This window comes from Aquarana catesbeiana, linkage group LG03 (assembly GCF_042186555.1).
Source record: "Aquarana catesbeiana isolate 2022-GZ linkage group LG03, ASM4218655v1, whole genome shotgun sequence".
Classification (NCBI taxonomy): Eukaryota; Metazoa; Chordata; class Amphibia; order Anura; family Ranidae; genus Aquarana; species Aquarana catesbeiana.
The window spans coordinates 255,068,482-255,090,562 of NC_133326.1; the positions used below are offsets into that span (position 1 = coordinate 255,068,482).

Sequence of the window (22,081 nt, forward strand, 5' to 3'; positions counted from 1 at the left end):
GTATTCAGACCCCTTTAAATTTTTCACTCTGTTATATTGCCATTTGCTAAAATCATTTAAGTTCTTTTTTTATTCCTCATTAATGTACACACAGCACCCCATATTGACAGAAAAACACAGAATTGTTGACATTTTTGCAGATTTATTAAAGAAAAACTGAAATGTCACATGGTCCTAAGTATTCAGACCCATTGCTCAGTATTTAGTAGAAGCACCCTTTTGATCTAATACAGCCATGAGTCTTTTTGGAAAAGATGTAACAAGTTTTTCACACCTGGATTTGGGGATCCTCTGCCATTCCTCTTTGCAGATCTTCTCCAGGTCTGTCAGGTTGGATGGTAAACGTTGGTGGACAGCAATTTTTAGGTCTCTCCAGAGATGCTCAATTGGGTTTAAGTCAGGGCTCTGGCTGGGCCATTCAAGAACAGTCACGGAGTTGTTGTGAAGCCACTCCTTCGTTATTTTAGCTGTGTGCTTAGGGTCATTGTCTTGTTGGAAGGTAAACCTTCGGCCCAGTCTGAGGTCCTGAGCACTCTGGAGAAGGTTTTCGCCCAGGATATCCCTGTACTTGGCCGCATTCGTCTTTACCTCGATTTCAACCAGTCCTGTCCCTGCAGCTGAAAAACACACCCACAGCATGATGCTGCCACCACCATTCTTCACTGTTGGGACTGTATTGGACAGGTGATGAGCAGTGCCTCGTTTTCTCCATACCGCTTAGAATTAAGGCCAAAGAGTTCTATCTTGGTCTCATCAGACCAAAGAATCTTATTTCTCACTATCTTGGCGTCCTTCAGGTGTTTTTTTTTTTTTTTTTTTTTTTTTTTTTTTAGCAATGCGGGCTTTCATGTGTCTTGCACTGAGGAGAGGCTTCCATCGGGCCACTCTGCCATAAAGCCCCGACTAGTGGAGGGCGGCAGTCTGAGGGCCTGGATGTTCAGATTACGGAATTGTCCTGTCAGGATCCAATCCGACAATGCCACAGCAGTGGCCTATATCAATCACCAAGGGGGGCCCGAGAAGTTGTGCGGCCCAGAGAGAGGTGAATCATATCTTAACTTGGGTAGAAAAAAATGTACCTTGCCTATCGACAGTCTTTGTTCCTGGAATAGAAAATTGGCAGGCAGACTACTTGAGTCGCCAGCAGTTTTTCCCAGAAGAATGTTCCCTTCACCCCGATATCTTCCTGGCAATGCTCCGAAGATGGGGGATCCCAGACGTAGATCTGTTTGCGTCTAGGTTCAACAAGAGAATCGACAACTTTGTGTCAAGAACAAGGGATCCGCTAGCATGCGAAACAGATGCCTTAGTATTACCGGGGAATCAGTTCTCACTGATTTATGCATTTCCTCCTATTCGGCTGCTTCCCAGGATCAAGCAGGAAGGGAAATCGGTGATTATTGTGGCCCAGAAGATCTTGGTTTGCAGAGATCATAAAGATGGTGGTAGGGGACTCATGGACCCTACCACCACGTCCAGTCCTTGTCTTGCAAAGTCCGGTATTCCATCCTACCTTACAAACGCTAAATTTAACGGTTTGCCTATTGAGTCCCACATTCTGAAGAAGCTTGGGCTGTCAGGTCCAGTGGTATTTACCTTGGTTAATGCAGAGAAGCTGGCTTCCAGGATTATAGAGTCTGGAAAGCATGTGTCTCCTGGTATGAATCCAGGGGTCGGCACCCCAGGAAGTATGCCATAGGTAGAATTCATGACTTCTGTAGATGGGGTTAGAAATATAGCTGGTCTTGCGTACTATCAAAGGCCAGGTTTTGGCCTTATCGGTATGATTTCAACAACCCCTTGCTTCGCATTCTTTAGTTCGTAGCTTATTCAGGGGGTAGCGTGGCTTAATCCTCTGGTTAAGTCACCCCTGAACTCTTGGGACTTTAATTTAGTTCTGTTGGCATTGCTGAAACAGCCTTTTTGAGCCGATACAGCATATTGCCTGTGTCCCTCAATGGACGATAAAGAATGCTATTATGTAGTGTATGCTGCAGTTTTTTGTTTTTTTTTTTCTGACTTTTATAGGCAAGTTAATGCAAACAGTTCCTTCTAAACAGGAGATATTTTCAACACTTGATTTCCTTTTTTTTGCCTATGCTGTGGTCCGCCTTGTACTTGTAAGGAAAACACCTTAAAGCTAGCTGACCTTAAGTAATTTTTTCAACTTTCCATCAATTAAATCTTCTGCCCTTGTTTTATCTTTGGATAATAAAACATTTTTTCTGCTTGTAAATACCTTATACAGCCCACTTCCTGTTTCTTGTCTGGTCATTAGCCTAGGCTTATGACATCATGCACAGCTCTCACTCTCCTGAGAGTTTTCCAGAAAGGGAGGGGGGGTTGAGTCTTAAGCGGGCCAATGAAAGCTGCAAAGCTGGATGTGTGCGCCTGTGTGTAAATCCAGAAGTGAACAGGTGGCAGCTTCAGCTGCCCACAGTTAAAATGGCTGCAGCCAGACATGGTGGAGGGAGATTTCTGCAGCATATTTGGCAAGTATAGAATCACAGTATATATAAAATAATATGCAAAGTGGTTGAAGAGAAGCTTCAGAATGGCAACAATGTTTTTATTACAAATTGTGAGCAGACTACAGTTCTTCTTTTAATGCTTTATCCAGTTTCCGTTTTGTTCTGGTTTTTAATTTTAGTTTGCAAGTTTGAGTCTTTAATCATGACATTAAAGTAAAAAACTCCCCACTACTTGTTCTTCCTCACCCCCATCACTAAACACTTACCTGACTCCTCTCACCAATCCTGTGCTGTCCCAGCTGCAGCACCGCAGGAACCATTGGCTCCTGCTGCTGTCATGCAAACTTCTGTGAGGCAGGGACCTGTTTGGGAGCTTGCCTGCATGGGTTCCTTCTTAGCAGTGCGCTTGCTGAGGGGGCATCTGGAGGAAGGAAAAGGGACCGCTAAAGAGGAGGTAAGGGGCAATATCTTTCTACAAAGCTGATATGTAGAACATTATAAAGCCTTTAATATCACTTTAAATCCTGTATGTTTCTTAAATAGTGGTAAATGGAATGGATCATAGTGATATAGAGATATATATATAGAGATATATATATATATATATATATATATATAGATATATAGATATATATCTATATATCTATATATCTATATATATATCTATATATCTATATATATATATATCTATATCTATATATATCTATATATATATATATATATCTATATATCTATATGTGTGTGTTTTAACAGTACATTGTAAATCACGCGTTTTATTTCTGCAGGGAATCCTCTGTCGGTTTGTCTCGTATTGGTAGTTCTTACACAAGAAGAAAATGGGACGATGAAAAGAAAAATAGTTCCGTGAATGAGATTTTAAGTACAACCTATCAACGAAGGTAAAATCCCAAGATATTGGGTTTCTGAGAGAAGTACTATATACAATATATTGTCCAAATTATTGGAGCGCCTGCCTTTACATGCACCTGAACTTTAATGGCATCCCAGTCTTAGTAGGGATCAATATTGAGTTGGCCCACTCTTTGATGCTATAACAGCTTCAACTCTTCTGGGAAGGCTGTCCACAAGGTTTAGGATTGCGTCTATGGGAATGTTTGACCATTCTTCCAGAAGCGCATTTGTGAGGTCAGGCACTGATGTTGGATGAGCAGGCCTGGATCGCAGTCTCCTTTTGAATTCATCCAAAAGGTGTTCGGGTTGAGATCAGGACTCTGCGCAGGCCTGTTAAGTTCCTTCACCCCAAACTCACCCATCCATATCTTTATGGACCTTGCTTAACATTTAGTGGAGGGGGGGTTATGGTGTGGGGTTGTTTTTCAGGGGTTTGACTTGGCTCATTAGTTCTAATGAAGGGAACTCTTAAGGCGTCAGCATACCAAGACATTGTGGACAATTTCATGCTCCCAACTTTGTGGGAACAGTTTGGGGATGGCCCCTTCCTGTTCCAACATGGCTGCGAACCCGTGCACAAAGTAAGGTTCATGAAGACGTGGATGAGTGAGTTTGGGGTGGAGAAACTTGACTTGCCTGCACAGTGTCCTGACCTCAACCTGATAGAACACATTTGGGATGAATTAGAGCAGAGACTGCGAGCCAGGCCTTCTCGTTCAACATCCATGCCTGACCTTACAAATGTGCTTCTGAAAGAATGGTCAAACACGCCTAAATCTTGTGGACAGCCTTCCCAGAAGAGTCGAAGCTGTTATAGTTGCAAAGGGTTGGCCAACTCCATATCGAACCCTACGGACTAAGACGGGGATACCTTTAAAGTTCGTATGCGTGTAAATGTAGGCGTCACAATACTTTTTGACAATATAATGTATCTATATACCCTTGTATACAATCATACACTGTACACTTGTAATAAAGGGCACACTTGTAGTGGAATATAGGGACACAAAGGGCATTAAAATGGACAAACTTTTTAAATTTAATAAAATAGTTCAAGTCACAAGGGTCCTCAGAAGTGGTACCTGGAGCAGAGTTCTTATCCTCAGCCCTCTGTGGCCAGTTGCAGGGCTCTGTATGGAAAGATAACTGCACAGTTTCCAGGTTGAAGAGATAAAGGACCCACTTGGAGCTCCACCCCAAATCTCTCCATAAAGAGGACCTGTCACGTCCCATGCTGTGTCGAGGGATGATTTTCATCCCTTGTGATAGCAATAAAGTTAGTACAAAAAAAGTAAAAAAAAAAAAAAAAATTAGTATAAGATAAAAAAAAATTAACCGCTTTTTACCCCCTTCCTGACCAGAGCACTTTTTCCTATTCGGCACTGCACCGCTTTAACTGACAATTGCGCGGAGGTGCGACGTTGCACCCAAACAAAATTGACGTTCCCCCCCCCCCCAAATAAACGCTTTCTTTTGGTGGTATTTGATCACCTCCTGCGTTTTTTATTTTTTGCGCTATAAACAAAAAAAAGCGACAATTTTGAAAAAAAAGCAATTTTTTACTTTTTGCTATAATAAATATCCCCCAAAACCGCTGCGCAAATGCTGTGTGACATTTATTTTTTAGGGTCTCTGCTAAAAAAAAAAAAAAAATTTTCTAGCAAAAAAAAGTAGATTTTTACATGTAGGAGCGAAGTGTCATTAATGGCCCGGATGTTAAAAACTGTTTTTTTTGCTAGAAAATTACTTAGAACCCCCAAACATATATATATATACTTTTTCTAACACCCTAGAGAATACAGTGGCGGTCGTTACAACACTTTGTCACCGTATTTGCGCAGCGGTCTTACAAGCGCACTTTGTTTGGAATAATACACTTTTTTGAATTAAATAAGACAACAGTAAAGTTGGCACAATTTTGTTTTATATTGTGAAAGATATTGTTACGCCGAGTAAATTGATACCAAATATGTCACGCTTCAAAATTGCGTTTGCTCGTGGAATGGCGACAAACTTTTACCCTTAAAAAAAATCTCCATAGGCGACGTTTAAAACATTCTACAGGTTGCATGTAGAATTATTGCTCTCACTCTACTGAGGCGATACCTCACATGTGATTTGAACACCGTTTTCATATGTGGGCGCTGCTCACGTATGCTTCTGCATGTGAGCTCGGCGGCACAGGGTGCGTTTTAAAATGTTTTTTTCTTTTTACCTTTTTCTTTTTACGCTGTTCTTTAAAAAAAAAAAAAAAAAAAATTGTCACACTTATTCCTATTACAAGGAATGTAAATATCCCTTGTAATAGAAAAAAAAACATGACAGGACCTCTTAAATATGAGATCTGGGGTCAAGAAGATCTCATATTTACACTAAAATGCAATAAAAAAAAAATGTCGCTGTGGGCGGAAGTGACTTTTGACGTCTCTTCCGCCCTGCAGTGGTATGGAGACGGGTGGGGGTCATCTTCCCCCTCACTCATCTCCATACCTAACAGGACACAAGACCCGATCGCCTCCACCGCAGAGACCACTTTTATCTGAAAGCTTACCGCCCGCTAAAGAAGAGGATACCGGGGTTATGGCAGCTAGCTGCTTCCATAACGATATCCCTCTTCAGTACCGTTGTATAACGACGGCAGGCGGTCTGATAGTGGTTAATAAACTTCATTATATACTTGCTGATTTTCAAATGACTTTTAATTTCTTTGTTAAAATATCAAACTTTCTCCATAATGTACACAGTTGCTTATAGATGTGATTTTTGAAGGTTTTTTTGTCTGATCACATGTATCCTTTTCCTAGTGGTTCTTTTGGTAGACGGCAGGATGAATTAATTAATTCGGGAGTTACCAGTTCAACCTCTGGATCTACACCAACGATCACATCGTCTGGGATTACGAGAAGTCTTTCTAGCACTATTAATACAAAAAGCACACTGGCTTCTTCAGGCTTATTAAGCAGGTATCCCTAAAACTATATTTAATAGATACCCTATATCTATCTATCTTGTATGTGTGTGGATATAGATAGATTTTTTGGTGGAATATCTGGGGCTAGGCTGTAATGTTGGTTTCTTCACTGGATCCTGCTGTGGGTGCTTCCCTTGGCAGATAGTGCAACATATAGAGCTAGCTGCAGAGTACTTTACAGGTTTTTGGCTGTGGTCTGTCAGGTGAAGAGCACTGTCCCTGAAGACGCCTGCCTGAGTAAGACCATTGTGGAGGGCAAAACCAGGAAAGGTGCTAAACCCCTTGTTAATTTGTTCTACATAAATTGTGGCGAGTACTGAGAAGTCCTTTAAACATCCAGTCCAGGGTACCCTTCTTTCTTAGAACCCGTGGGATGCACAGGAAGCCGCCAACAGCCAATCCGTTGAGAATGGCAGGGGACCAGGGGTGCCAGGGTCAGATTTTAAACCTGGTGCCATATTTTTGCTCTGGTGCGCCTTTTGCGATGTGCCTGCATGCATCTCCCACTTGGTGTCTGGAGCCTTTGCTGTCTTTCTCAGTGGAGTTACTGCAACTGCGTGCGCTGCCCCTTGCCCTTTGTAGATTAGACTTCAGACCAGGAACATTTCCTAGATATCGCTCTCAAAGTGCATTTTACAGCAACTAAAATCACAATTCCTCCATTACTTTGGATTATATGTGAATGCCAGCAAGGCAGTCCCACTCCCTTTTTACTGCTACAGAGCTTGTGAGTGGCCCTCTGGGGACAATATTAAAATTACATGCGTGGCAGATAAATGCAAGGAAAAAAGTTACGTTCTATCATTCAGAGCCATGGTACTTTTATTGTGATGTTTGCACCCACTCTGACTCCATGCGTTCCTCTGGCCATTCCGCTGGCCCGTCGGCCATACCAGCTTCCCCTTTCCCCCAGAGTAATCTGCCATAATGTCAGATTCCATGAAAAAATTTTTGGTTTTATTGAGGCGATAGATAATGCAGGGTCATTTGTACACCTCTGACCTCCCTCCCTGTATATCTGCCTTTGATTTTGCTTTTGGGCCACACGGTGCCTGAGGAGGATTCCTTACCATATGATGCAACAGATCGGCATCAGATGCCTAGTACAGAGATTTCATCCAAGCTAAAAGGATACCATAGCTACCCTTAATGAAGCTGTATGCTATTGCTTGGCATTGGCACAGCCAGAGTCTGCTCACAGCTAAGGTATCCAGTATGGGGTCCCTGATCTATACCTTTCTGTCTCTCCAGATTATTCATCTATTTCACAGGATCAAGCTGGAGGGCATTCCATTGATCCCTATCACTCCAAAATGGCTCAGGAGGTTGTGTTATTCAGACATACTCAGATTCCTGGTAGATACTGAGTTCCTTTCCAGACCTCCTGTCCCAAAGGCCAGTGTTCCATCCTGCTTCTTGGTTACAGGCATTAATGGCATTGTTTGAAGTCATAAGACTGAAGGACAGGGGCCTTTAAACTTCAGCCATCCCTACCTTCTTGAAAGCTGGGAAGTTGACTTCTTGGGAAGTCTACCATTAGATCTGGAAGGCCTATTTTCCTTGGTCAAGATATTTACAACGTGGGATGTACACTTTTTTTTTTTTTTTTTTCTACTCTTGTCTGGACCAGCATCTTGTCTTAAGGATTAATCTCCACCTTGGCTGTTCAGTTTCTGGAACTTTTGCCTGCAGTTTCTAGTAAAGGCGTTTGTTCAGGGCATGCTGCATATCTCCCCTACCCCAGTACGGTCTTCTGTGTTCCCTTGGGGATATTCCCTTGTCTGATATTTACCCGTAAGGATGCATCTGAACTATCTCTTGTTCCAGGGAATAGTTGTTCCAGTACCCCTAGAGGACATGTTCAAAGGATCATATTCTAAGCTGTTCACATTACTAAAACCCCACATAATATCTTGGACCTAAAACCCCTAAACGAATACTTTCAAATTACCAGGATTTTGCATGGAATCCACAAGGTCTCTTTAATTGCCTCTGAGTAATACTTGACTTCTTTAGACATGCCTATCTTCACATTTCCATTTTTCTACCTCCTCAGCAATTGCTACACTTTGCAGTATGAGACAATAATTTCCAGTTTGTCACACTGTCATTTGCCCTATTCTCTGTTCCCAGAGTTTTAACCATGGTCCTGGCACCCCTCCTAGCCTTTATAAAAACTCAGGGCACACAGGTCACCAGGGTATCTAGATGACCAACTCCTGAGGAATTTGTCTCTCTTCCACTGATCTGCAAATGCCCACAGGACAATTCATATGTTTCAAGCTTTCAGTCGGGTGATCAATTTAAAAAAAATCTGCTCTCCAACCCTCTCTTCGCCTGCAATACATACAACTAATTTTAGACAGTCCAAGTAGTAGTCTTCATTCCAGAAACGAAACTACTTTCTCTCAGGACATGCACACGTAGGACTTAAGATCAAAGAAATGCCCCTCTGAGTTCCCCATGTGAGTTCTAGGTCTCATGGTGGCCTCATTCGAGGCTATCCTATTTATTCAAGTTTATTCCAGACATTTTCAACACTAAATTTAGTGGCAAGGAACAAGCATGTTCCTTATGCTGACCTGCCCATGCTCCTATCTAGTCACGCAAGGAACTACCTAGTTTGATGGATTTTCAGCCCAGCCTTGGGGAAGCTGTTTTAGACTAAGCCCCAGTGGGCAGGGTGAAATGCAACAGAGGAGGGTGGATTAGGAAGACTTCCAGGCTGAGGCTGTTCACTTTTCTCTCCACCTGTTGAACTAGTGGTGTGCAATGTCTCTTATCCCTTCATGCTACATTGCTTTCTGGATCTAGCTCAAGACAGAGCCTGCACCCTTACACTGCTGTGAAACACCAGATTCTTTACTAGCAGAGCACCTTGAGCATCACTGTAAATGGCTGCAAGGTTTTGTTAGCCAGGCCCAAGGATCCTCTAGCACTGGCACCAGATGCATTGCCTTTGTTACCCCAAACTGCCGCACAAGATGATCTCTCCAGTAAAGTAGCCTTCAGGCTGTCAGGTGTGTCTCTGATCTAGCGGCTCTTTTTTGTAAAGCACTATTCCTCATTTTCCCAAAGACAAGGTAACCTTGCTCCCAAGACCTTTCTTCCTTCCTGATGGTGTCAGTCTTCCAACTAATGAATACTGAGTTCTTCCATCTTTGTGCACTACTAAGCACCCCAAAGAGATCAAGCTTCACTGCCTGGATGTAGTCGGAGCCATCCGAGTCTACTTCCAACCTTTAACTTCAGCAGAAAGACTGACTCCCTATTCGTCTTGTCCCCTGGACTTTGTAAGGAACACCCTGCCTCAAGTCATTCATTGATGGATACATCAACTCATCTCGAGAGTTTCTAAAGAACAACATAACGCCTGCAGTTTCTTGGGCATTGCGGCATCATGCTTCTGTTGCTCAACTTTGCTGGGCTGCCACCTGGTCGTTTCTTCATACTTTTTCATATTTCTTCCAGGTGGATGTCCAATCCTTTTTGCTTCGAGGTTCTTGCGGTAGCACTTGGAAGTCGGGCCTGTTGTCCCTTGTCTGTGTTTTGGCCTGTTAGCACAGTTTGGTTTGCCTGTGTTATTGCACAGCTTTCTTCTTCATTGCTTGGGGCCATCCCAGTGTTTATGAATATCAAGCTTGTCATGTACTGTACAATTTAAGATTAGAGGAATTTTAAACTTGCCTGAAATTTCCATATCTTGAAGTATGGAACACAGGCCACTCTCCTTTCTAAAGCCTGTGTTCTCTGCATGGCTTGCTACAAATCTGAGGACTCAAGAGTGAGGCAGACTTATATAGGGGATGCCCAGAATGTGTCCTTCAAAGCTTTGACAATGTCCAATCACTTGAAAGTGCAAGCATGTAACCCAAAGTCTATCAATACATGATATGGAATTTACAGGTAAGTCAAAATTCCTCTTTACTCAACTCTTCATTACTAGTTTATCTGTCATTTAATAATCTCAGCAGAATGTTTGATTGCTAGTAGGTCATGTATCGCCCGCTTTTTCCCATGTCTACAAGACGTTTACTTAAAGTGAACTAACTTGCTTTAAAATTTGCTGGTCAAGTCCCTTGTCCCTGGAGATTTAGGGTAGTGAAAGCTATTGGTAAAACAATTTTATTTTTTTCTTATGTCTTATTTACATTTTTAAGTGTTTGTAAACTGATGTCATGTATGGTTAACCATTTTTTATGAAATCTTTGTTGTACAAAGAAACATTTAATACCTGACAAAGGCTTCCCAAAGAAAGATGGTAGTTTCCTTTTTAAATACCTTTTCTAGCTTAAAATTTTTTAGTGGCCTGAAAAAGTGATTGCCCTAATTCTTTCCCCCCCCCCCCACAACTTTTATCATCCATATAGCCAAGCCTTTTCTTTGAATTTTTTAAAGAACATTTAACGGTTTCCTTTCATGTGCATTAAAAGTTTTAAAGAAATTGCCTTCATTGCCTTTTCTTTTCTTTGTGTGTTGCTGCTCGCGTATAGTACCTCAAACCGTTTGTGGACAGAGGAAAGTTCCGAAAAAGAAACTGTCCCTACAGCAGTCACCATTCCAGTTGTAAATCCTATTTCTGCATTCACATCTTCGACCACAACTTCCACTGGCACTGTTCCTTCCACAACAGAGGTCAGGGAGAGACGAAGGTATGTACATACTTAGAAGCATACAGCATTGTTAATTGTATTTCATATCTTAAATAAAATAAAACAAATGACCAAAAATGCCTTTGTGCCATTGCATAACTTGCGGTGAATCTGTGCTTTACTCATGCAGTATTAAAGGAATATAGTGATCAAACTGCTGCTATCCCCAGCTGTGCATATTCTACTTTCGATCTATTACCATACATTCAGCCACTAGGATTAAAGAGATGAAGCCCTGTGTATGCGCCCAGTTTGATTTTAAACCTTACACAGGAGGATGCCCCATATAAGGTGCTAGGTACCTGAGCAGCCAAGGTCCACAGCAGTCATGTGCAAATTGAAGTGGAAAGTCACATGCTCCCTATAACCACAAGTACCAGGCATTTCTGTTCCCTAGCTTCACATACCTTCCATTTGCTTCCCTTCTGGGAGTAGTCAACAGCTTAAGAGAACCTGCAAGAGCAAAGCCCACATTCGTTTTATTATATGTACTGGTACATCTGATATGTTTGTTTTTCAGGTCATACCTCACTCCAGTTCGTGATGAAGAATCAGAATCTCAGAGAAAAGCTAGATCAAGGCAAGCCAGACAGTCCAGAAGATCTACACAGGTATGCTCGGGGATGCTCTTCTTGAAAGTCTGTTTTATTAAGGTTTTTACACATTAGAGCACGGGTGCTCAACCTGTGGCCCTCCAGCTGTTGCAGAACTACAAGTCCCACAAGGCTGACAATTTACAAGCATGACTCGCAAAGGCAGAAGCACGATGGGACTTGTAGTTCTGCAACAGCTGGAGGCCCACAGGTTGAGCATCCATGCATTGGAGCATTCTTAAGCCTATACTGATGATACTGTAACTGTAGTGTGCTTCATCTGAACAGTCATCTATATTAAGCGGTGTTAAGATGGGTTAGAGGTTGGAGCAGATACTGTTGTAGCTACCTTTTTTGGCAATAGTGTTTTACAGCAGTACATTTGTTTTCAGTGTATATGTTTAAGCCCTGATTTTTAAAGAAGGGCATGGGCTGCGTACAGTCTACTGCATCCGTAATTGAGTTGTCCAGCAAAAATTCCCTGGTTCATTTCAAGCATACATAATTCAGTGCACCAACTTTGGTTATGGGCTTATCTTTGCTGTCCAGAACTGTGATGCCTGAGTCTTTTTTTCAGTGTAGGATTGAAGATGTTAGCTTGGGGGTTAGGGTAACAGACCGTTTGTATTTCGCACATTTTGATAAATGACGAGTGAAGTTTGGGATTTTGTGCATTCCGGATATAGGATAAAATGAATACCTGCGTTTAATATTATGCGCTCAGTAGGCAGAGGTCGGTGACCTAACATGCAGTGCAAGGTGTTTTAATTGTCACTGCTGGTTTCAGAACATGGGAGGGATCCTGTACTATTTTTAGGTGATGCATTTAAAGGCAAAGTATGTAAGTGAAAAAAAAATAAAAAATCTGTGATGCTGCAGCTGTCCGATGCGGTCACTGTTCTCTGCTATGGTCCTCCAGCGCTAAGGCGGGCATGGTTGGCTCCAGCTGTCAGCCACAGTTTAGAGCCACTCTCAGACTTTGGGTTACAGGAGAAGAAAAGTAAATGTACTCCTGTGACCCTCTAGAGAAGTACAGCCAAAAATATTTTCCCATGCTTGCCTTTTAGGACAGTACAGTCTTTGGGTGATGCTTTTAAAGAAGTAAAATTGAAGTATTTTCTACTTTTTTTTTTTTTTTTTTTTTTTTTTTTTAATATAATAGGGAGTCACATTAACAGATCTTCAAGAAGCAGAGAAAACAATTGGCAGAAGTCGCCCTACTCAAACTAAAGACCAGGAAAGTGAAGAAAAACAAGACAAAGAAAAGCAAGAAGACAAAAAAGAATCTGAAAATAAAAATGACGATTACCGGTACAGATTCTCCCGCACCAGCATGGAGGAGGTATTTAAAAGCTGAAGGCTCTGTCTGTCTAAAAATGCTTCTTTGTCTAAGCCAGCTCAACTCCAGTCCTCAAGGTGCCCCAACAGGTCATGTTTTCAGGATTTGCCTCAGATGAAACAGTTGTGGTAATTACTAAGGCAGTGAAACTGATCAAATCACCTGTGCAAAATAATGGAAAGCCTGAAAACATGACCTGTTGGGGACTGGAGTTGAGAAACACTGGTCTAAGCATACATGTTCCTGTAAATAGAGATTATAATAGAGCATGGACAGATAACTCCTAATACCAATTTATTATGGGAGGCAAAGAACAGAGGGCGTTTGGCTGGGTGATTAGTGCTGCTGCTTTACGGCCGGTTCCCACTGGTGCGACATATGCTCCAACTTTGGGAGCACATGCCGCATTACGTGTATAAATCGATCTCTCCCTATGAGAGCCGTCCTAACTGGTCCAACACAAGTTGGTCCGACTTTGAAAAAGGTTCCTGCACTACTTTGGTCCAACTTGAGCCCAACTTCAGTCCATTGATTTGTGAATGCAAGTCGCATCCAAGTCAGAGCATCATCTTAACTGATCTGACTTGTGGCATGCAACTTGTGCTCTGATGATCTTGAAGGGGAACCCCACGCCAAAATTAAAAAAAAAACAAAAAAACAGCATGGGGTCCCCCCAAAACCCATACCAGACCCTTACCCCAGCATGCAGCCTGGCAGGTCAGAAAAGGGTGGAAATGAGCGACCTTCCCCCTCCTGGACCATACCAGGCCACATGACCTCGACAGGGGGGAGTGGATGCTTTGGGGCAGGAGGGGGAGCCAGAGGAAGAAGACATCAGCACAGCGAGAAGAACCAGAGGGAGAAGACCTCGCCGGAAAAAGACACTATGAAGCTGCAACAGGGGACTTTTTTTTTTTTTTTTTTTTTTTTTATATAAAGTACTTTGTCAAAAGCCTTTGTACGGTTTTTATTTTTCACACTTTTTGGGGTGAATGAGTAGGGGTACAATGTATCCCTACTCATTCTCATGGGTGGAGGGAGGTGGGACTGGGGGGGTCTTCCAGGTTCCGCTAAGCCCTCTGCCCGCAGACCCCCACAACTATCGGCCAGGGTTATGGAGAAGAGGCCCTTGTCTCCTCCAACATGGGGGACAAGGTACTTTGGGCAAAATGGCCAAATGTTGAGGGCATGTGGCCTGGTATGGTCGGGGGGGAGTGTGTTCTTGCTCATCCCCACCCCCCTTTTCCTCAAAATAAGGGTCTGGTATGGGGGGGGGCACAGTTTTATTTATTTTTGCCATTGCCTGGTATCCAACAGATCAAAGTTGGATCCCGTTCATTGAAGTCGGATGGAAGTAGGTCCGATTGTCGCTTGGCGGATCCACAGTCGTGCGACTGCCATGTCGTACCAGTGTGGACCCGGCCTTAGATATGAGGGCATCCTGCAACCCATCCAAAACCACCTTGATCAGGTGAGGATCATTTCATTTCTAAGGCCAGTGTAACTAATGTTATTTCACAAGTTGAAATTCAAGCTAGTATCCTGGTTAGCGCAGTAGTTCTCTTATCAGATTATGACTTTAGTCAGATCTTGGAAGAAAACCAAAAGCAAGGTAGGATATTGGTCCAGACCATGTGTACTCTGACTGTTAATGGTGGTTACTAACGAGTCCTGTTAGTGCCGGTTCACACAGGGGCGACTTGTCAGGCGACCTAGCCACCTGACAAGTCGCCTCCCGTTCTGTACAATGGAACCGTTCTAATAGGAGCGACGCAAGTCGCTCCGACTTAGAAAAAGGTTCCTGTACTACTTTGGGGGCGACTTGCATAGACTTCTATACAGAAGTCGTTTTGCAAGTCGCCGTGGCAGTCGTGTGCAGGTCGCCTCGGTGAGGCGACCTGCAAGTCGTGCCGCCCCTGTGTGAACTGGAGCTTAGTGATAGCGGCTCAAGTGTTAAGAAATTATCTATCTAATTCTTATTTCTTGTGTGCTTCCTTTTTTTTTTTTTTTTTTTTTTTCCAGAGGTACAGGCCGTTATCCAGTACTACTGTCACATCATCCACACCGTCACTTTCTTCATCTACTGGTTCTTTATATTCTTCGAGTCAGTTAAACCGACCAAGCAGCTTAACTAGTCTCTCATCTTCTTACTCAAACTTCTCAAGGCTTACTGCAAAAGAGCCAGAGAAAGGTAACTTTTTTTTTTTATAAATACCTTGATAATAGTTCTTAACCACTTGCTTACTGGGCACTTAAACCCCCCTCCTGTCCAGACCAATTTTCAGCTTTTAGCACTGTCGCACTTTGAATGACAATTGCGCGGTCATACAACACTGTACCCAAATGAAATTTTTATCATTTTTTTCCCACAAATAGAGCTTTCTTTTGATGGTATTTGATCACTTCTGCAGTTTTTAGTTTTTGTTAAAAAAAATTGAAAGACAGAATTTTTTTTATTTTTTTTTATATTATAAAATTTTGCAAACAGGTAATTTTTCTCCTTCGTTGATGTATGCTGATGAGGTGGCACTGATGAGCACCGATGGGTGGCAGTGATGGGCACTGATTGATGGCAGCACTGCTAGGTGGCACTGATTGGCACCACTGGTGGGCACTGATTGGCACCGCTGGTGGGCACTGATTGGCACCGCTGGTGGGCACTGATTGGCACCGCTGGTGGGCACTGATTGGCACCGCTGGTGGTCACTGATTGGCACCGCTGGTGGTCACTGATTGGCACCACTGGTGGGCATTGATAGGTGGCACTGGTGGGCATTGATAGGTGGCACTGCTGGCCACTGTGGGCACTGGCAGGTGGCAATGACAGATGGCACTTGCAGGCACAGATGAGGCATATGTGCCTCCTTCCTCTTCGGGACCGATGTCCCTTTGACATAAGCCGGTGATCGGCTTTTTTTTTCTTCCTCACGCTGTAGGCGTGAGGAGAAAACGAAACCGATCACCGAGCTTTTGTTTACATCATGCGATCAGCTGTCATTGGCTGACAGCTGATCACATGGTAAGGGGCCGGGACCGGCCCCTTGCTCGGATCTGTGATTATCCGAGTCTCCGTGACTCGGTGATCACAGCGCGCACACCGCGCGCCCTGCAGGGTGCACATTTTGCGCGTGCACAGGGGAGGACGTCCCATGACGGCCTCCCGGAAATTGAGGACCGCGCTGTGGCCGTCATTCGGCTATGGCCCGGACCTCAAGTGGTTAAAGTGGAAATTTACCCATAACTTGATAAAAAATAATGTTCTTTAGCAAGCAACATACATTCCATATTAATTATGCTACCGAAATGAGTGTGTGCTGTAAATGACCTCCAGCATTGCTCCAGTCTCTTCTTGCTGGAGGCTGCCATTTTTCCGTAGCCCTGAGCCCCTGAGCTGAGTAAATCATAAAGCGGAACTAAATCCATCAATTTAACCTTTTCAAAAAAGTTACATTCCTGGAATGCAGGGATTGCTGTCACATGTACTTGTGTACTCAACCAAACTGTCAAGCCACCAAATGGCTGGTGTCATAACTGATCACATCACATGTGCAGCACCATGGCAGTTGACCAGGCCGTTTTTTTGCGATATGGCACTGCATTGCTTTTACTGACAATTGTGCGGTCGTGCTACACTGCACCCAAATAAAATGTATTTATTTTTGTGACACTGTACCCAGTATATGTATGTAGGGTGGTCCTTAAGCGGTTAAGCAGCTGTTTTGTTTGGCAATACAGAGAACACTAGTCCATATTAGCTAAGAATTATTCTTAAAGTGTTACTAAACCCACAGCCGTAAAATCTGTCTGTATATACAGTAAAGCATGCTTGTTATACTCGCTGTGGAGCCTAAGGGGTTAATCCTCTGCATTGTGTAAAAAGGCTGTTTGTTACCCTCTTCTCTGATCCTCCCCTTCTTGCATTGTCTCCAAAACATGTCTACATAAGACAGTTACTGGAGTCAGGCTGCACATGCTCAGTTTGGTGTGTATTGCTAGAGGTTTTTTTTTTTTTCCTTGGGAGAGTGAATGTGTTCAGCACAGGGCCAATCAGCACTGTCCAGACAGGGCGTCGGGGGTCCTGCATTTTAATGGGACAGCCAGTGCAGTATGAAAACTCCTACAAGCTTTAACCAGGCACTGATGGAAGTCACAAGACTGCTATATACTGCTACTATTTTACTACTATTTAGTAGAGCTGCACTATTAATCGTTAAAAGATCATGATCTTGATTCATCCCTCCACACGATCTTAATCCAGCATTTCCACAATTCATGTAACAAGTGCAGTTACTGGCTCACAGCTGTCAAAAAAAAAAAAAAGCAGTCTGCTATATTCATCAACAGTGCTCAGCTCTGAAAGAGAGAGAAAAGAAACATTGCATCTTTTTTCATTTACAGATCAAAGGAATGATCTTTTGTCTGTAAATGAAGTCAGTTTAAAGCAACCTTGTCAAGTAAAATAAAATACATATATTTTTTTTAACTTGTACCTTTTAAGGGTTAGTTCACCTGTACCAAAAACTGCCTATGCAGATAAGGGGCGTCTGTAAATAAAAACAAACTGTGCAGCTTTATCCAAAGTTAAATAATGACCTTTCTATAGGCCATTTGTGTGCCTCTTGAAGCCTGACTGGAATACTCCCAGGACGTTTCTAGGATATTGCTAATTGAGGCCTAGTCATCACTGCTCCCCTCCATTGTGAAAGGAATAAGCTCTCCAATGCTGAGCTTACTTAGCAACCTCCTGGGAGTATTCCAATATGGCTTTGGGAGGTACACAAATTACCTACACCTATAGCAAGGGCTTTTTTTTCAACTAGTCAGAGCTGTTTTTTCACAATGGATATTTCATGTCATTTGATACATTCACAAATGAAAGGCGAGATCTTCTTCCAGATCTTTATATTGTCAACTTTTTGTCCATTTATCATTGCATAAAAAAGTGTATTGTGTAGTGCAGGTCTACCTGCTGTTTGTACAGTTAAATTGGTGTCTATGAAACCCCATCAGGCACTTTCTGAATAATTTTGTTCTTCAGATGAAAAAAAAGAGGAGGAAAAAGAGTCGGAGGACAAGTCTCAGTCAAAATCAATACGAGAAAGACGGCGACCGAGAGAAAAAAGACGTTCTACTGGTGTTTCCTTTTGGACGCAAGATGTAAGTGTAGTTTATATGATCTAACTAAATGGTTTTCCTACTTGAAAGCCTCAATTTAAAAAGCAGAGTTTTAAGCTTTATTACCTAACATTATATGTGCTTGTTTTGCCATGTTCTTGGGTATTGATGCTGAATGGAAGTGTCTGGTTCATTGTAATCACTTGGCACACTTGATCTGATAAAAAGTTGGTGTCTGCATCTCTTTAGAAGTGATTAACTTTTAGGTAATATCTCACTAAACAAAGTTTCTATTGCAGAGGATGCTTAAAATCTGACTTGTAGAAAAAGGAGGGGTAGGATTGGGACTTTAATTGAGGCATGTGGGTGTATATAAAAAAAAAATGTGTGGAATGTAAATAAATTGAATGTCACAATCCCCTAGGGGTAGTTCATGGTAGAGAAACTGGTAAGCATAATCCAATAATATAATGTGTTTATGATGTAAAGATACAATCATAAAAAATTAACATAAGTTGATATAATTAGAATTCATTTATTAATACAAGATAAGTTACTCACATAATTTGTGACAAACATTTCATAGCAGAAAAGCCAAATAAATATGAATAGAAATATAAAATACATAATATAAACATAATTCACATAATACAGGTAGAGAACATGATTAGTTGCAGTTTATTAGATCAAGCGTAGCTTGGCATCCCTAGATGAACACTCATGGCCTTTTGCCAATCGTCAGGAGTTGGATGCATAAATTAAACCATAAAATAATAAGATAATTAATGAATTTAATAGCTAGCTATGCATTGTATCCTAAAGGTGGAAAATGGCAACAGGTCTATTACTACTTACAAAGTAGCCCATAGATTGAAAACAGCTCCAAGGGTGGGGTTAAATGGTGGTCTGGTGTGAGTAATCTTCCCCGGGAATGAGACAGGGAGCAGCCAAATGGAGACCCAGATTGAGAGACAGCCATGGGGCTAGGTCGGCAGTCACAATGCAAAGGTATGTGATGCATATTGTGCGCGTAAATGACATCTGCTGGGTGCTGTGTAATGAAGAGGAAACAGAAAAAGGCATTGAATAAATGAAGAAAGGGGTGAAATACGTATGTATACAGTGTTGGTGAGGATATAAGAGAAGTGAAAGACATGACTGTGTGAGGATAAATGAAAATGAAATAAAAGGCAAAAATGTGTGCGGATGAATAAAATTATATACAAACCTAAAAATAGGTGTGATTAATGCAAAAATATATCAAAAAATATATACTGAGTGTGAAGTGGATTAGTGTTGATGTGTAAATGTTAGTATGTTTGAATGTGTGTATATGAATGCCATGTAATGTTTGTCACAAATTATGCTGAGTAACCTATCTTGTATTAATGAATTATAATTATATCAATTTATGTTGATTTTTAGGATTGTATCTTTACATCATAAACACCTTATTATATTATTGGATTATGCTTACCAATTTCTCTATCATGAACTACCCCTAGGGGATTGTAAAATTCAATGTATTTACATTCCATACATATTTTTTATATACACCCACATGCCTCAATTAAAGTCCCAATCCTACCCTTCCTTTTTTTCTACATATATATACATTTTGGGGTTTAATTCCAGGTTGAGACAGGTCATATTCCTCTTGTTTAGCTTTTAAAATCTGACTTGTTTCTTATGGCAGACTTCTAGGAAAATCAGTGAGCTAATCACACCAGCAGGAAAATTGCGCATTTGGAGGCGTTCTTCCAGCATTTCAAATTCCTTGATGGTCACCAGTTAGACACATTCCAAACTCTGTTGGGCACCCCTCTCTTCTCAGACTTGCAGATCGCCCCCTACACACACACACACCCTGTCCATCAAGTCTGCCCCTTTTTATTTTTAATGTATACATTTTTTTTCCTATTATTTTTTTTTTTTTGTCTGAGTATAGATTAGATGGATGTATAGTTCTCACCTGTTGTGAAAATAGGGATCCCCATCCTAAAACCTGTTGCCATTTCTCTTGCTGCAACTTCTGTTGTGAAACAACTGGCCCCTGGTACCTGGCAGGTCTTGGTTAGGCCTTGTGTATCCTCTTTCTCACACCTTGGTTTTATTCGACATATGCACTCCTGTTTTGCAAGAAGTTGCTGCTTTTATTCTCTGTTGTAATTCTCTGGGGCCCTCCTCAGGTGCTCTTGCCCTCCCTTTGTACTCGGAAGGAATGTTCCCTTATAAAAGCCTCTGTAACAATTAAACATTCTCGCTGGTACCTTAACAGCCATAGTTATTCTGTGGCTCCCCTGTGCTCTTTTTGGGTTTTCTTTCCTACTGACATGGGGACAAAGTATCCTGGAAGCCTGTCCTTGCTTACCTAGGGCACCTTTTATCGTATTTATTGGGAATGGCATTCTCCCTCCCTGTGTCCTGCCTTGAAAACATGTCAGTCTTTTGAGACTCTGCTGGTCCCTGCCTCAGATGCAAATATCATGTAAAGAGTACCCCTCAATAAAAGTACCGTGGGACTTTAAGGGCAACTAATCATTAACAAAATATGAAAAAAATAGAAATATATTTATTAATATAAAAGGTGTAACAAAGAGTAGAATTGGATCATGTAAATACAGATCCTTCAGTATTGGGCCTGATGCGTTTCAGGACTGATATGGAGTCCTTTCTTCAGGGGCATGCCATGCAAAGTATTAATAAATACATTTCTATTTTTTCATATCTTATTTATTAGTTGCACTTAAATGTCCCGGGGTACTCCCTTTACGTGATCTCTGATATCGGGATGTTGGCAACCTCTGGGTATACTTGGGTGGATTCCTACAATTATTGCCTCAGATGCCAGGTGCTGCATCACCTGTTCAGTTCTTTGACCCTACTTGTTCTCCCTGTGAGTCTGTTGCTGCAAACTAGGCTATTTATTACCCACCCCTAGATTTATTGCTTGGGGATGTCCCATGGACTAAGAATCTTGGCGTACAAGAAATGGGTCCATTCCCTCTTCCTTTGTAATATCTTTACTGCTTTCTCAAAAACTTGAGCCTCATGGGCGGATCAGATTTATATAGATACACTGAGGGGCAGTTCCCAGCTAAGCTTTGTCCAATCACCTGAAGGTAGCAGCATATTACCATAGCCCAAGACACTACTGTGTCCTGTATTGTACTCCAATTGGAATTTATAGGTACTTCAAACTTCCATTGGGGGACACAGGTCCCCACCCCTCTGCATTTATGAAAATGCTCTCAACAGTTTTGATTTTTTTTTTTTTTTTTTCCTTGTTTAGCACTAAATGTACAACTGTTCAACTTGTTTACACATCTTTTACAGTTTACCAACTTAGAAGTTTAGATTTTATAGCCAGCAAATTGTATGAATTTTTTTTTTTTTCTTATACAGTCTTTCGTTTTTATTTTTCTATCTCTCAGAGTGATGAAAATGACCAAGAGCATCAGTCAGACACAGATGACAGCACCAACAAGAAAGACAGCAAAGTAAGCTTTTTTGTGTGTGGTTTTTTTTTTTTTTTTCCTTTACTAGTCATGTATTAGAATTTCTTCTATCTGAGGTTGGAGGTGGATGCCTGACTATTTTCAAGGAGATGCAAGCGTAGCTGATAGTTGCGGGTAATGGTATTTGAAGTCTACTAAATAGAGATTGACTTACTTTGTCTTGATTCTTTTCTTTGCATCTTCCTGTGTCTCAGCGCCCCAGCATTTCTGGGGTTTGCTGTTTCAGTTTCTCCAACCAAATGTTTTTGAGGTTTTTATTGGAAATCTGTTTGCAGCTCTGAAATCCAAAAAAGGCAAAAATCCCATCGTGGGCTTTTACTTTCAGTATGTTCTCTGTTTTGAACCTGAAATCTGTTTGAAAATCTGTTCAGTTATTGTCTTCCTTTTATCATGGAGACTTCTTGGCATCCATTGACCTAAAGCATGTGCATTTACACATCCCTATCTTGCAAGGTCATTAGCGATTTCATACAATTTGCTCTGTGCGGAAACAGCTACATTAGTTTCTGG

General features: G+C 41.8%; 1 protein-coding gene across 1 annotated transcript in view; it reads left to right on the forward strand.

Annotated features, from left to right (window-relative positions):
- PPP1R12A (protein phosphatase 1 regulatory subunit 12A) overlaps positions 1 to 22,081 on the forward strand; it is a 220,682-nt gene that overhangs the window by 158,507 nt on the left and 40,094 nt on the right. Inside the window, exons 12-19 of the mRNA XM_073619994.1 lie at positions 3,257 to 3,370; positions 6,188 to 6,346; positions 10,848 to 11,006; positions 11,527 to 11,617; positions 12,762 to 12,941; positions 14,961 to 15,129; positions 17,977 to 18,095; positions 21,488 to 21,553. Of these exons, the coding sequence (XP_073476095.1) occupies positions 3,257 to 3,370; positions 6,188 to 6,346; positions 10,848 to 11,006; positions 11,527 to 11,617; positions 12,762 to 12,941; positions 14,961 to 15,129; positions 17,977 to 18,095; positions 21,488 to 21,553 (1,057 nt within the window). The remainder of the gene's footprint in view (positions 1 to 3,256; positions 3,371 to 6,187; positions 6,347 to 10,847; positions 11,007 to 11,526; positions 11,618 to 12,761; positions 12,942 to 14,960; positions 15,130 to 17,976; positions 18,096 to 21,487; positions 21,554 to 22,081) is intronic.